At 39.3% G+C, this 15,865-nt stretch overlaps 1 protein-coding gene across 3 annotated transcripts in view; it reads right to left on the reverse strand.

The window, feature by feature from the left end:
* The window catches only part of rgs19 (regulator of G protein signaling 19), a 41,588-nt gene extending 29,983 nt beyond the window's left edge, over positions 1–11,605 (reverse strand). Inside the window, exon 1 of one of the 3 annotated variants that reach the window (XM_042004965.1) lies at positions 11,322–11,605. In XM_042004965.1, coding sequence (XP_041860899.1) covers positions 11,322–11,378 — 57 coding nt within the window. In that variant the 5' untranslated portion in view covers positions 11,379–11,605. The remainder of the gene's footprint in view (positions 1–11,321) is intronic. The other 2 variants (XM_042004968.1, XM_042004967.1) reach the window with 2 other exon arrangements.
* Between the last annotated feature and the right edge of the window lie 4,260 nt (positions 11,606–15,865).

Consider the following 15,865-nt stretch of genomic DNA (forward strand, 5'->3'; position numbering starts at 1 on the left):
CCGATTCCCAGTGGAGAGGACAAGAACGTTGGCACACACACACACACACACACACACACACACACACACAAGGAGAGAGAAGAAAAGAGGCCACGGTGAGTGTTTGTACAAATGATCAACTTTTCATCCAAACAATCCTTCAGCAGTTAGAAATGCTCCATCAGTCACCGTGTCCTGGATTTTTAACATTTTCTTCTTCTTCTTCATTTGTTTTTATTCTGCTTAATTTTAAGCTAATCTCTAAATGTGACGCATTAGATTATGAAATGGCCACAGATAATTATTTATACACCACTGTCACTTTAATGGAGACATTTTTTTGTTTTATTTGTTTCCATGGTGATAAACCTTTTGCACATCCTGGTTTGGTCACTTGTTTAGGGTTGAGATGCATTCAGACTTGGATAGTTTGACTGGATGAAGATACTGAGAAATCTTCCTTTGCTTTGTTTTCACACTATACTTGACTGAAGCGGACCAAACCACCTAGACAATGTCACGCAGTTACAGCTGTTCGCTAGACCAGGAAGAAGAAGATCCAGCTCACTGATTGGCCAAGACCAAAAATGGCTCGTTTACCACAAGTAAACAATGGAGCAACATTAATTCATACAATCTGCCTGTTTCTGTTTTTACTTTGGTCTTCAAACCAAATACAATTTTCACCAGATTCTGTCCAGGATGAGCAGCAGGACAGGCAGCGAGCTATCCGACATGTCGCTCTGCCTCGCCTCAGTTCCCTGGATGGTCCGTTCACTTTCACACTGCAAGCCAATCGCACCAGGATTCACTTCCAAGTGAACCAAGACCCCAGTTTTTATGCGAACCAGAGTTCGCCTCCTAATGTGAATATGTTTCTCACTACTTCAAACAAAACGGACCATCTGTGGAAGTGGACCAGGGTAAGTTTAAAATGGACCAAACAGTTCTGGTGTGAATGTGCCCTTAAAAGCAAAACTACTTGGTTAAGGTTAAAAACATCCTCAGGAGTTTTTGCATTACTTTGCGTAACGTTTGCTTAGTGGTCGCAGTATTTCACACAGACAGTAAACTTGCTTGCAGTGACTTCACTGCTTGATTTGATGGAAAAAACTGGAGAAAACAACCAAAAGCAAAGACAGAAAAACATGAAAAGTATTTAAAGGTCCAAATAGAACTACAGAGATCATCTGGTGACATGAGATGGAAAAATATTTCACTCAGAGAACCATTTCAGACCTAACTGTCTGCCTGGCCAAATGACCAATGGGGTCATTTTTCCAAATGCAACAAAGAAAGCAAAGGTTTTGTCATGACTTCGTACTCTGACAGCATCTGATACAAATACAAAAACATCCACTGAACTGGGATCAGCAACGATCTGTCACAGAAAACAAAAAACACACAGACTCCTTCTCAATGTTATTTTCAAATTCAGGGTTTTGAGCATTAGTTTAATTAATCTCTGACCTCCTGAGCTGCCATTAAAGTGGATAAAATATGTCTGATTACTGCAGCACACAGAGTTATATACCGAACATCATCACTATGAGAAAGCGAGGGGTAAACACCAACTAAAACTGAAATTAAAAAGCCAACAAAAACTCATACCACTGATTAAAAACAAAATGAAAAAACTTGGCAAAGATATTAGCAACTATTGGAACATTTCTAAAACATGGAAGGAAATATAACAGCATGTTAAGCACTATTTCTAGTCTCTAAGACATCACATAGTGAAAAAAAAGTATTATCAGCAAAGACTTTTTAATTAATTAGTTTAATTTTTATATGTTAATTTTTTTAAAGGGATTTTCAGGTCTTTTTTTAGTTTTAGCAGATCCCTTTTAGACATCTACCTCTGCTTATTATTTTCCTTTGAAATTCCCCTCAAGTGAGTAATTTGAATTCCACATTGAAACCATGAGACAGAGATTAGTGGCAAGGTTGTTGCTCATCATGCCGATTAGTTTCAATAAGGAAAACTAATGATGCTACGAAGTCACTTAAGGGAAATAGAAAGGCTGTCAAGCCAGACGCCATGAGCAGAGATTTACCGTTCCCAACATACATCAATTCAGACAAAAAGCAAGGAAATGAATTGTTTCCCAACTGGAACAATTGTACCACTTGTGAGGGCAATTTTTGAGAGTGATGGCAATGATGATGATGATGAAGGTCATGTCCGGACTGACCATTAGAGGCTTTTGTCTCTTCATTCCCTGGAAGTCAACATGGAAAAGACACTAAATATACATGAAACTGGGTGTGATATGTAGCTGACTTTTCCATTAAGGATTAAATGAGGGATTTTGTGGTTATTAGGCTGCTATGTTGCTTTGAGGGGTCTTATTCATGTTTCATAGTCACATATGTTTTATGGACATTTAAACAAAGCATATCCCTGATATTAGACTTTTATTGGTTTTTGCTGGGGCTATCGTAGCCCTGCAGCATCCCGAGGCTGAGAAACCTTCACATCACTTTACATTAGCATTTTGCTTTACAGCACTGTGTCACATGCTAGCAACTGGATATCAACACACTGGTCATTTGAACGCGCACTGTGGCTAATTCTGCATATCCATGAGGACATTACTGGAGGAAGCAAGGAAAAGAAAGAGCGAGGTGAACAAAACGAGAAAGTCAATATCAGCCCGGTGTTTACTGTCTGGAGAGAACTCAGAGAAGAGACAGGATTCAAGACGGATGAAGAATTAACCATCATTAGGGGGCGCCTCAAATCTGCCAAAGTTCAGTAGTCAGACTGTAATGGGAACAAATAAGTACAAGTTAGATACACTAATGTAATCTGTTAATGCAACTGCGATCCAAATAATGTAACTTAAGGAGGAACATTTCGAGCTAATATGCTACTGAAAATGAGTGAGAATCATTCAACCATTCTTGGAATACCCCCACCATCCTCGCATATGTTAGGTGTTAGTTAGCACTGTGGGAACCACAAAAGTTATTAACTGAACTATTCTACTGTGAAAAGCTCGGTTGCAATACAGCTTCCCACCACTCGGTGGCAGTAATGTGTCTGCCAGTTGTCCAATAAGCAGAAGACATTTAGCTAGAATTTAAGGATTTAAAACAAAAAAAAATAAGGTGAAAGTGGTCCCAAACCCCCTCAAATTGGGATTTGCTGTGTGTGTGTGAAGAACATGTCGTTTAACTGTAGCTGACCTTTAAACCTCAGATATGGTGCAAGTGAATGCAGCACATAGGCTGTTCTACAGGATGTTCTACCTTAACACTACCATGTTCTTTATTATAATACAGCAGTTATACAGCATCATCTCACCAACTGCTGACAATTTTCTGTCCAAACTGTTTACATTTCACGAAGAAGATGTAAAATTCATAAAACCACAACTTAATGCCCCCCCCATCAAAACTTTTCTAGACCTGCCCCTGCTGTGGAGTTTGTTTTGAATGTCAGTAATGTCAGCCTCATGTAAAGTCAGCTTTACCATTAACCTGTGAGCCATTAGCATCTGATAGATGAAGCATTTATTTAGTTCCAGAACACGCTTGTGAAAACTGCACAATGAGCCGCACAGCGGTGATGACCGGGCGCTCGATTCTTAAAGCATGCTCACTGCTTGCTCCAATTCTGAGTTCTGAATATTTTACAGCAGAAAAGACCAGAAAAAGAGTTTCATTATCTAAACTTTTAAAAATATTGTTTCAATTATTCAGAACCAAAAACCTTGAGAAAGGTTTATTCCCCTGACCGAGCACCGGCTCAGTTAAATCCATGGCTAACACCATGTTGCTAACATCGTCATGTGCTCAGGCTGGCTCGTGTTCTGTAGCAGTGGAAAGCACACCGGTGTGGTTTTCAGCAAGATGTTGCTCTGCCATGACTCTGGTCTGCAGAACAGCACCACAGCGTACATGGTGGTTACGTTCGACTCCGTTTTCAGTGTCGTCCATCAGTCTGTGGCGATAGGACCACAGAGTCACCGACAGCATCATCAGGCAGATTCTTCAGGCTTGTGCTGAGAGTTTTTCTTGATGGGATTATAAACTCAAGCTCAAAGAGTTCCATCAAACCTGGAAAACCAACCTGATGGAGGCCTGTCTATTTCACAGCTAACATCAAACTTACTTAATCTGATGACAAAGCTGCCACTGAAGCTGGTTATAAATAAATATAATGTCTATTATATTCCTAGCTTAATAACCAAGAGTTATTTTGATGTGGTGTATTTTAGATATAATTTCCTGTAGTTTACTTAATGTTTGTATTTTAATTTAGGTGAAAAAGAATTATCCTTTCTATTGCACACTCACTGGGTTACTTAATAACTTTTAATTGCTGTTTAAGCCATTTTAAGCAATGACTTGTTAGTAAGATACCACCAGATAAGCTAAAATGATATAAACCTAAACTATTAACCCAGCACTGATCCAGGCCTTATGAAAGCAAAACAGCAACACAACACATGAGCAGTAAACGCAGAAATAAAACAAATAAGAGTGAAGTCCCGGTCAGACTACACAAACAGACACAAACTCACTAACGTGAAGCTGGATAGCAAACTGAATACACGGAGGACAAGAAGAGAAAGAAAGAAGAAAAATGGCGAGAAAGAGAAAAAGGAAGGGAAGGAAGATGAGCAACCTGAAAAAGAGGATGTAGGCAACAGACACAATGAAGAAAGATGCAGGGAGAGGAAGTGTGTGCCAACAGGCAAGAAGAAGAAGGAAATAAAAATAAGACACATCTTCTTAAGTCACTGTCAAACAAGTGTGTTATAATCTAACGTTTGGGACCCTGAAGTTAGCCTGAATGGATTTAAAGTTGGTTTATTGTGCTACATGAGAAATAAAAATGAGAAATTACACCAGCACGCCTCACTGTGACACCCTCTTATAGGGGTATGTATTTATCCTGAACTCTGCATGGAATCTTTTCTCAGAATATTTTAACACATTCTTTTCTGTTTTTCTGTCTCCTGACGAGGCCATGGCAGAGACGATGAAACACACAACAAACAGGAAACACACAAGAACTCTGATTAAAAGAAAAGAAAAAAACTACTAGTTCATTCTTGGTTTGTACCGTTTTTTGGTGAATCTGTGTGAATTGAGGACTCACTGTTCTGCAGACCTTGGTTGGAACCAGAGCTTACTGGACTTCCTGTTGCCTTTCTATCATTTCCAACCAGTCTGCCCATTCTCCTCTGACCTCTGACATCAACAAGACATTCTGGTCCAGACACCTGCTGCTCACTGGATATTTTCTCTTTTCAAACTTTCCAACAACCAAAGCAAATTTAAAGTCACTTAACTCTTCTGTGCTGTATGTATCATATTTGACACAATGTTTCTGAGACCTTTTGCATCACTTTATGGTAAAAACTTTGCTCAAAGCCCTGTTGAACACAATCTGATACTTGTCTTCTGCCCCCTGGTGTTTTTTACATTTAATAAAAAGTACCAGTATATACCAGTTACCAAAACTTTTAACTTTCTGCCCATTTTTTTCTTCGGTCGAGCTTTAAAGGGTTAAATCTCATTTCTTCCTCGTGCTCAGTTTGAAATTCATGAAGTCCTCTTCACCATGTTTGCATGATTAAATGTGCCGAGTTGCTGCCATGTGATTGGCTGATGGGATATGTGTCAACAAGCAGTTGAACAGGTGGATGAAGTGGCCGGTGAGTGTGCAGCCAGGTCTCTCTGAAAGGCACAAACCCGACCACAGTTCAGCTTTTTATTCCTCTGTTAAGGATGCATGCATTCATACATCTTAGAGGGAGCTAGAAACGGTTCATTTCCACTTCTCCATCCCACAAATTTCAGAAATCATCTGAAATTTTACAGCAGTATGTAATTAGTACATTTTGAGCAGCCTAAGGTTGCACGTATGTCACAAAAAGCCTTCTCACAATCAAAGCCAAGTTTATCTACACGAGTTTTTCATTTGTTGAGCAAAAAAGTCAAAGGTTAAGTCTATTAAACGACAGCTGATGTATGTAAAGTGCAGTGTGGACATGTGTGTTTTCATGTGCAGCACGTGTGGAAAATGTTCAGTAGATTCCAGATAAAAGTCTGAGAAGCCTGAACTGACATGAAGATTGGTTGTGGACTTGTGGTGGGGTGAATTCCTAATGTAATTGGTAATTAATGGTCGGTGTCTCAACAACACCTAACGGTAAAACGTGGTCGGAGGAGTCAGATCTTGAAAACCAGAACTTTTTATGAATTGTGCTGTAACTGACTACCACTGCATGGACACCACAAACTGAGTTCTTATAACTCATCTGCTCCTACAGAGGTCCGTTTGTGGAGTTTTGATGTGATGCTCTTCAAACATGAATACCCAGGGGTGACGTGATTGTAAAGTGACTAATCCCAGGGAGCATAAGTGTGTGTTGTTTGTTGTTGTTGAACACTAAAACGCAGCACTGGTAACTACCAACTGTGTAAACATTAGTGACACCTTGATCATGATAACTGCTGCTCTTTATCTTGGCTTTGAAATGAAAGTAAACATAAAATGTTACAACAGTTTATGTGCAGATTTTATGGAAGATTCTGGCATTGCAAACGCAAACAGAATGAAGTCCTAACCTCTGACGTGTTATAGACTGAACCAAGGCTTCTAATCAAAAGCTGTCATGGCGCTAAACTCTGTCAAACCAACAGATTCTCAGTCCCTACTTCGACATTGTTTCTTGAAGAAGATCCATGCATTCACAACAGAATGGGAACCCGCACAGGAACCCTCCACAACAGGAATGAGGGATCCTATCTCTTGTCACACACCTGGGAAGCCATCCTGCACAGGCCACCAGACAACAGGAGGTGTAATTGTCCTGCTGTCTGGAAAACCTAAGACCCTACAAGACACTCCACAACATGATGTGGCCCTTCTGAGGAAAGCTACAGGAAATAGCTGAAACATGTCAAGGTAAAAGGCCATAGACCTTCATTTCCTAAATATCTTACAAAAAGAAACCTTTGCATGATTAAAACAGAGCCCTCACTTCCTAAGCATAGGGAACTAATTTCTAGTTTCATCTGGCCAATTATCCTTACCCTACAGTAAGTAAAGCACTGGTTGCATCAAAAGTAAACAATGGGTCTCACTTTTTAGTTCAGCCTTATATTTGTTTTTGCATTTCTTTTCTTTGTCTTTATTCTGGCTTTATTTATTCTAATACTTTGCACAACTTTGGGATTAAAAGCACTTGGTCAAGGTTAAAAAAAATCACAGTTAGGTACTAAAGTTCAGGTATCTCGGGGTCTTGTTCACAGGTATGGAAAGACTGGAGCGGGACATGAACAGGCAGATCACCGTGGTATCTGCAGTGATGCATTCGCTCTGCACTGGTCTGTAGCAAGGAAGAAGAAGCTGTGCCAAAAGGAGAAGTTCTTGATTTGCAGATTGGTCTACGTTCCCACCCTCGCCTATATATGGGTAGTGCCCAAAAGAACAGGATCACGGATACAAGCAGTCAAAAAGATGTCTCATGGTTACCTCCCTGGTGAGGTATTTCAAGCACATCAAACCAAGAGGAGGCCCCACGGAAGACCCAGTGCATGCTGGACAGACTATGTCTCTTAGCTAGCCTGGGAATGCTTGGGATTCCCCTGGATGAGCAAGAAGTGGACGGTGAGACGGAAGTCTGGCTCTACCTCTGATATGCAGTAGAAGATGGGTGGGAGGATGGAGGTATTGGAGGTAGAGTTAGGGTGTTTTACCATGTTTAAATACTCAAAAAAATACCATCTACTGTAAAAATGTTTTGCCCACATTGCCATGGCAACTGTTATGTACCAGGTGGGGAAAACCTGTGATGCATTGGGAGTATCATCTGCATTTTAAATGGACAGAGTGGGCTCCTGACCAAGCATCAGGTGATTAGTTAGGATGGAGAGTGAGTTGGTTGAACTTGGAAACAAACAACATACAAAAACTCTCTTATTATTACCAATAAAACAAAATGTCAGCAGTCCCTGTCATATGCTCTTTATGCACCTTCCTCTTCTTTCCTCCTTTTCTTAAGTTTAATTTTAATGTTTTCGTCTAGTATTTGTATATATTTTTTCATTACTTTAATATATGTGAGTGTTTCGTTCTCTTCACCATCAACTGTGGCCAATTGGTACTTGTAAACTACTGACGACATGTTGCATTTACGGAAGCTCACAAAGTCCTCAGTTACTCTAAAGACCCATTTATGTTCGATGTTAAATTCACTCATGTGTAGGGCTGGTGCCTCCTTTGTGTTCATGTGCATATTTCAGTATGTTATCAGACAGCGTACCTGAACGGAGCAGTACAACCAGAAATCAGTGTTGCATTACGTAGCTCACATGCAACCAGCAAAAGGAAGAAAGAAGAAGAAAACTACAAAAATGGCAGAACTTTTTGAAGAGACTGTAAATGTGTACAGAACTGTTGGGCTTAGGCACAGCCAGCTGTTTGCTACTGTCTGAAACTGACCTCCGAACCTATAATTGAAGTCTGAACTCTGACGATTGGGCGCGGTCCATGCCTGGGCCATGGACGCCACCTAGAGGACTAGAAAAAGCTTTCAGTTTTTGCACCTGTGGGCTGTGATGGGACCACATAAGGTAATAACTGAAGACAAGAGAGATACAGTATTACTGTTATCCATGAGAGGCGCCGTTGCAATACAACTTTCCACCACTTGGTGGCAGTAATGCATCTGCTAGTTTAAGACATTTAGCTTGCTGCTAGCATTTAAGTATTTTAAACATAAAATGAAAGTAAAAATGGACCCAAACCCCCTTTAAAGGTAAAAATGTGTAAATACAATCCTATTCATTAACTATGGTTTTGAAAACGAAAGCAAGTGTGTTGCATGTTAGCTAATGCTATCCAGCTCTGTAGTCTTCATAATTAAAGCAGCGTCTAGAAACCAAAGATCCAACGATCCACACACACACACACACAAATACTACAGATGCAGAACAATGCAAGTAAAATTCTGTGTTTTTCTAGGAAAAATTCATTAAATACATCAATAAAATGTTTATATACACATATATATATATATATATATATATTTATATATATATATAAATGACTTTTATTTAATAAATAAATTGACGTTCAATTTGAACCTTTTATTATTTTTAACGTACTAATTTTTATGACAGCATAATTTTTTGGCCAAATTTCCATTTTTCATTACTTTTTTATGGAGATAAAATCAACTCAATATCATTGTGTGTGTTGTATAACACGGTTTGCAAACTGTAAACTATTTTGTGTGTAACTTGGGGTTCTTGTATGTTCTAACGCATACACAAATATCTAAAAATTACCCACACAAAAATATTAACACATGAACAAATACAAAAATGAACAAACAATTTTTTAACATTCAGCCTCACAATTCAAATAGTTTCATGTTCAAAAAGGCTCCTACGCAAACACATCGCTTAGTACGCACGGACAAAACTGCATTTAAGCAGTATGCACATCACAGATCAGTTTACAAGAGCAGAGAGGTTTTGAAACTTTTAACACATCCGGCTTTGTGCATAAATGGTGCGTTTGAGTGCTACTGGAAAAATGCGTCATCTAGATTTTCATCGATTTACTTCTCCAGTTATTTAAAAGTGGGAAAGATGCAGTCTGTAACAGAAAAGTGCGGTTCTAGATAGAAAGATAGATAGATAGATAGATAGATAGATAGATAGATAGATAGATAGATAGATAGATAGATAAAAACAGAACTTAAAATGATTAAATAAAAACATATCTTAAAAGTACTCAATAACTGAAGATCACGCCAGAGTATGAAGAGTCAGTGAAAGTAATCCGTTACGCCACCAAAACACTCAGCGGCTGAACAGTTTTACAGGTGGAAGCAGCAAATTAACCTGTGACCAGGGATCTGTATAAAACCAGAAACATGACAGTCTGGAGCTTGTATGGGACACACGCGTGAATATCGTAAATGAATTGTCTTCCAACAGAAGTCACAAATATTCAGTCATAGACAGATTTCCCACTTTAAAACAACTGGAGAAGAAAATGCTTTAAACTTCCAGACGACCCAGCTTTTCACGAGCACATAAACGCACCATTTGCGCAGGAGACTCAAAACCCCTCGTGCGCTTGTAAACTCGTCTGTGCGTAAATGCAGTTTTGTCCGTGCGTGTTTGACCTTTTCAACATGAAAGTATCAGATTTATGAGGCTGAAGGTAAAAAAATGTTTGTGCATTTTTTAATTTGTTCATGTGTAAATTTATTTTGTGTGTGTGGATATTTGTGTGTGTTAAAAACACAGTGTGTTACACATGCAGCTAAACTGAGTCGGTTTTCTCTCCATAGTCTTTCTGCTTAAACTTTTAGTGGATTTAGTTTTGTCACTGAATCCAAATTAAAGCAAAGAGTGAGACCAGTTAAACCAGTACAGCGTTCATATTTCAGTGGCCACTTTGTTCTGTTTGGACCCAAATGTAAAACAAGTTAAGAGCCCTGCTCTGTGGATATGTTGCCTAACAGCCACGCCAACGTAACGGACACGTGGGAAGTATGTAAGCAGTGACTTTTTACGTTTTCCCAGTGTATTGATCACGTGAGCATAAATGGGCTCGTGAGGAGTCTCTAGAACTGTTTGGATTAAAAAGGGCCAAACGTCTAATATCCACACGTAAGGCTTGTTAAAGTAAAGAAACCTCATCTTACAGCAACACTTACTGCCCCAAGCAAACCTTCTCTTCCAGCTGTTTCTAACTTAAAAGCTAATTATTCTTTTTCTTTGACATAACTGATGCCTCTAACTTCAGACCACAGTTTAATGCTACTTCACAGCCAGGAAAAACAGCGGAATGCAAACAGATGCATCACATGCATGAAAATACCTGGCTGACAAACACACTAATCAGTCCTGACGTTTACAACCGACCTGGGCAACAGGTGAAGTGATGTCACCCTCCTCTCTAAACCAGAAACTAACTTCCCGGGTCTGACAGCGGGATACTTTACTACTAACTAACGGCAGGACGTGACCACTGAGGATGGACATAAAGGAGAAAAACCAAAGCGAAGTGAGAAAAGTGTCATTCCGTCTCCTCCTCCTGCTCTACGACTGTTTGCGTTAAAGAAGGACTCAAGGAGGCGAGAGAGGAAAGGACGGCTCGGCGGAGGAGGGAGGGAAGGGGAGAGGAAGGGAGGGGAGGGGAGGGAGGAGGAATCAAGGAGACCGACCTTTTCCTGAACACCGCGGAGCTTGGAAAAGCCCCGGCGCTGACGGGAGAATGGAGATTAAACTGAAGGCAGCCCCCTCCCGTCCCGTCCCCTCCCCGCTCAGCCCGTCTCTGCAGCCGATCAGATACTCACAATCTTGGCATTAATAAGGTCTGGAGGGCGGAATCCGCTGCGCTTTCGGAGGCACATCCGTGTGGGTTTTTCCTTCCTTTATCGCTCCGCACCGGGAGGTGTGGTGCTTTCTTCTTCTTCCTTTTTTTTCTTTAATTTTTAATTTTTATTTTTTTTAAATAATCTGCCTCCGCCGCTGTATCGGAAGAAGAAGGAGTCCTCCTCCTCCTCCCCCCTTCTGCTGCTCTCCTCCTGCTCGGGTTTTTCCCATAGAGAGCGTGATAGAGAGACAGGCAGTAAGAGAGAGGGAGAGAGATCACCGCCCTGGTGGACATGGGCGTCAATGCGCATGCGCGGATTCATTCAAGCCGGAGAGCCCATTTATTTATTTATTTATTTATTCATTTATTTATTTTTTTATTTATTCATTTATAAACTTACTCACTTACTTACTTACCAATGAAAATCTAAACCATTGGAGCTGACGTCATTCACACTGAATTCTGTATAATAATAAATATATTAAAAAAGTTTGCGAGCTACAACATGAGGTACGTACTGATGATAAAATTATGTTTTCTTACACATATGAAAACGTTTTTGACACTTGGTAAAAATATATTATTTCCTAATTAAAAGAACAATTGAATTGGCATTGATATACTTTTTTAATATATTAATATTCATAAAATTGGTTTAATATTTCATTTATATTATTGCATTGTTTCTGAAGGACAGTATTTTAGAAATGTTAGAAATAAAGAATTTAAAATACATTAGAATTAATTTATATAATAATTAACATTTTAATTTTGGATAAAAAAAATATCTAATTTTTAAATGTTTATTTGATTTTTACTTTTTACTTCTTTATTTGTATTTTTTGTTGTTACCATGGCAACTTCATTTATATTTAAAGCACTTCAGAACAACCACAGCTAAAGCAAAGTGCTCCACATAACCAAATACTAAAAACTATAAGAAACTATTAAAAAACATATAAACATTAGACATATGACAACTAAAATCCAATAAGAACAGTTAAAAAAATAAGATCAAATAAAGAAAGAAAGTCTTGCTGAGGCTGAAAGCTAAAGAATAAAAACGGGTTTTAAGAAAAGTTTTAAAGTGGACATTGAAGGGGGTCTTTCTAATGTGTAAGGGCAGGTTATTCCACAGCTGCAGAGCAGCTATAGAGAAGATCTGGTCCTCCTGCTCCAATCTGCTTATTCACACTTGGATTTTAAAATATAATGTTCTTAGAGTGTCACGTCCTCCAGCTCTGATCACCAACAGCTGACCGTCCGAGAGAACTAGACCCCTTCTCTGCAGGAGTCTCAAGTTTACATGTTCTCTGAAACCATCAGTATAACTAACTACAGCAGCAACTATTACTTTAACCTGTACGAAGATAAAGCATCACTCTGTCCCCCCAACAGAGGAGTTTCATCTGTTTCACACTGCCTCTTGTTTAAAGTGGAAATGCTCAAACTTTTCAGTTTGCTGCCACCAGAGGATACGTTTGCTTGAAAATGTCAAATAAAAATGAGAAGTTTTAGTTTAGGGAAAGAAATTCTGCTTTTTTGGTGGTTTCATTCTGCTGTGGGCCGGCTGACAGGAACAGGAGGGGGAGCCACACACCAAGAAGAGAGAGACGCTGCAGACCCACACACACATTTTACATGGCTGTCAAATCTTTAAGATAAATACATTAAACAGCTCAATTAAGCAGAAAAAATATTTATATTAAACTGTTTAATCCTGGAAAAGAACAGATTTTTACATTATAGCCCCATTAAAAAGAAGAAAATCAGTCCTGTTTTTATCAGAATCAGCTTTATTCCCAAAGTATGAACACATACAAGGATTTTATTCATTTATTTATTTATTTCCTGCAGATGTTGTTGCTCTAGTAGAAAATACTAAGATAAGTTAAGGTAATAAATTAAGCAGAAAGTAATAAATAAGACAAACTGTTATATAGTGCTGTCTAAAGCTCTTTACAAATACAATGTACAAATAAAAACTCAAGTACTATAAACACTAGATGCACACACCAGTCTGGAAAATGTCTAAATGTGAATTATTTTTATAAATAAACCTCCATGTCCACAGATGGAAATAACTCCGATCAGATCGGACTTTATTCTCCTGCTATCAGAGTTTAACCTTTGATCTGTGAAATGAGTCTGGATCATATCTTTAGGCGCTGCTCTCCAGCTGGATAATGGTGGATAAATGCAAATACTGCCTTATATAATAAATTGGGTGAAGATATAAAACTATGCATAAGTATGTTTTTTCTTGTTACATAGTTCATTACAGACTAAACCTGCCACTTGTAGAGTATCGACTGCAGTACCTTCAGTCTCCCCTGGGGGGCAGTAAAGCTGCATGCAAAGCCACTAAAGCACATCTCGTTGAGGTTATGCAGGTTGTCTTTTTTATGCAACACATATTGACCAACTGTTGCAATCAGGATGCATCTGCCTTTGCACAACCCAATATCTGATTTGTGGCCTCAGCAGACTCATGCTTTCACCCACTTTCACACCACTGCCGTTACCACCTGAGACGACTGCATTAGCTCCGCTGGGGAATCAGGACTTATGATTGGATAAGGTTATTCAGTCTTCACAGGGTTACCTCGTTTCCCTCTTCACCACAATTCTGCAAGAAACCAAATAAAGCAGAAATAATCAGGACAAAATTTACAGAAGAAAAAAATAAATAAAACTAATAAATGAAACAACACCAATTAACTAAATCTTCTAAAAGCAGAGCAGATGAAAAGTGGCAGGTGTGAATCAAAACAACCGAATCCTAAACATAATAACTCATACACACTTTATTAGGTCCACCTGAAAAACCAGCTAAGATATATTTATCCCTTAATACAAAGACTTTTAATGAGCATCAGTAGAAACAACAACCTGACATGGCGTCAACCAGGCTGTAGAGCTGGGTTAAAAAATCAATTCATCGATTCAAACTGATTCAGATTTAATTAACCTATCGATTCACAGAACTCAGAGGTCATTTTTTCATACTTTCCTTTTCCGGTGACAACAGCCTCACAGGAAAACCACATGTGCTACATGTTTTCCACATGTACATAAACATGTGAACCACACATGTGCAAAATGCACCATGTCACAAAGCTCAGATCATCTCCACCTGCTTTCTAGAACATGACGATGAGTCACTGGACTCCAACGGCCTCCACAGCCACCAGATCTCAGTCCAGTAGAGCAGCTTTGGGATGTGGTGGAACGGGAGATTCTCATCATGGATGCAGCCGACAAACCTGGCAGCAGCTGTGTGATGCCTGCTCTTTACTGTGTACATTTGAATCGTATTTGCATCTGTATGTAGGTAGCTCTGTATCAGCAGACAGCACTATATAAGAGTCTGTTTTATTTATTACTTTTACTAATTACTTTTACTGATCTCACTACTTCTTACTAGAGAGAAAACATCTGTTCACACGTATCATATGTGTTCACACACTCGGTGAACAAAGCTGATTCTGTCATGTCAATAGAGAGTAAGATCTCTGAGGAATGTTTCCAGCACCTTGTTGAATCTGTGGCTCCAAGTATGAAGGCAGAAAGTATGGTATGAAGGAAAAAGTGACCTGGACCTGATGAAGTGGCTAGTGAGTGACATGACACGGTCATGTGACGTACTCTCTTGCTTCCGGTTTTAGGCATGTTACAACTTACACACGTGTTCTGGTGTCTCGACTGTAACTGAAATTAACGGTTCAAACCTACACAAACATGGCTCCTCTCTGAAACAGGCTGAAATGTTAAACAGATCTCTTTTCGTCTCTCATCTTCACCCACACTCCTGCAGATTACGCGAGGCTCCAGCTGGTCTGAGGTGGAAGTGAAAACCTGCACCCCTATCAGGAAGCACAACACACCCACACATGACTCAGTTTTATCCTCACATGCACTGAAGACAAGCCACAATAAAAAAAAAAAACATCTATGCACATTTTTCTGTGCTGGTTTTTTCTTTAGTTTTTATTTTCCTCTTTTTTAATTTTAATGACTCCCTTTACTTGTATTTTTGGGGTACAATGTTACGTGCCAATCAACGTTTACATGCAGCTACTTATAAAAACAGCACATTACTGCTAATTATTTACACTCGAAGTGAGTTTAATGAGACAAACCAATGGATTCCAATGGAAGAATTATTAATCTAGCATTAGTTTCATGCATGCTTGAGCATCCAGTTGTACACATCTCATTTAGTTTTAAATTCCTAAAGGATGTAATATAAAGCTCAATAATATCTTGTTCCTGTATCAGATGTCAGTGCAGTGTGGTCGGGGTTTGCCAACTTTCTGTGACAAGCCTGCAGGCAGTTATCACCAGCTCTGCAACTCCTATGAATGTTAGCCTTGTGTAGCACACACTGGTTTGATGACACATTTAAGGTATGTTTTAGTCTCAGAGTGCTCATTAAGCATGTATTCAGGCACGACTGCAGGCAGCTACTGTCAGCTGCGCCTCATGATAATGAATGCTCATCCCAACACACTGCCGGTGCGT

Source organism: Melanotaenia boesemani, chromosome 13, assembly GCF_017639745.1.
Source record: "Melanotaenia boesemani isolate fMelBoe1 chromosome 13, fMelBoe1.pri, whole genome shotgun sequence".
In the NCBI taxonomy this organism is placed as follows: domain Eukaryota; kingdom Metazoa; phylum Chordata; class Actinopteri; order Atheriniformes; family Melanotaeniidae; genus Melanotaenia; species Melanotaenia boesemani.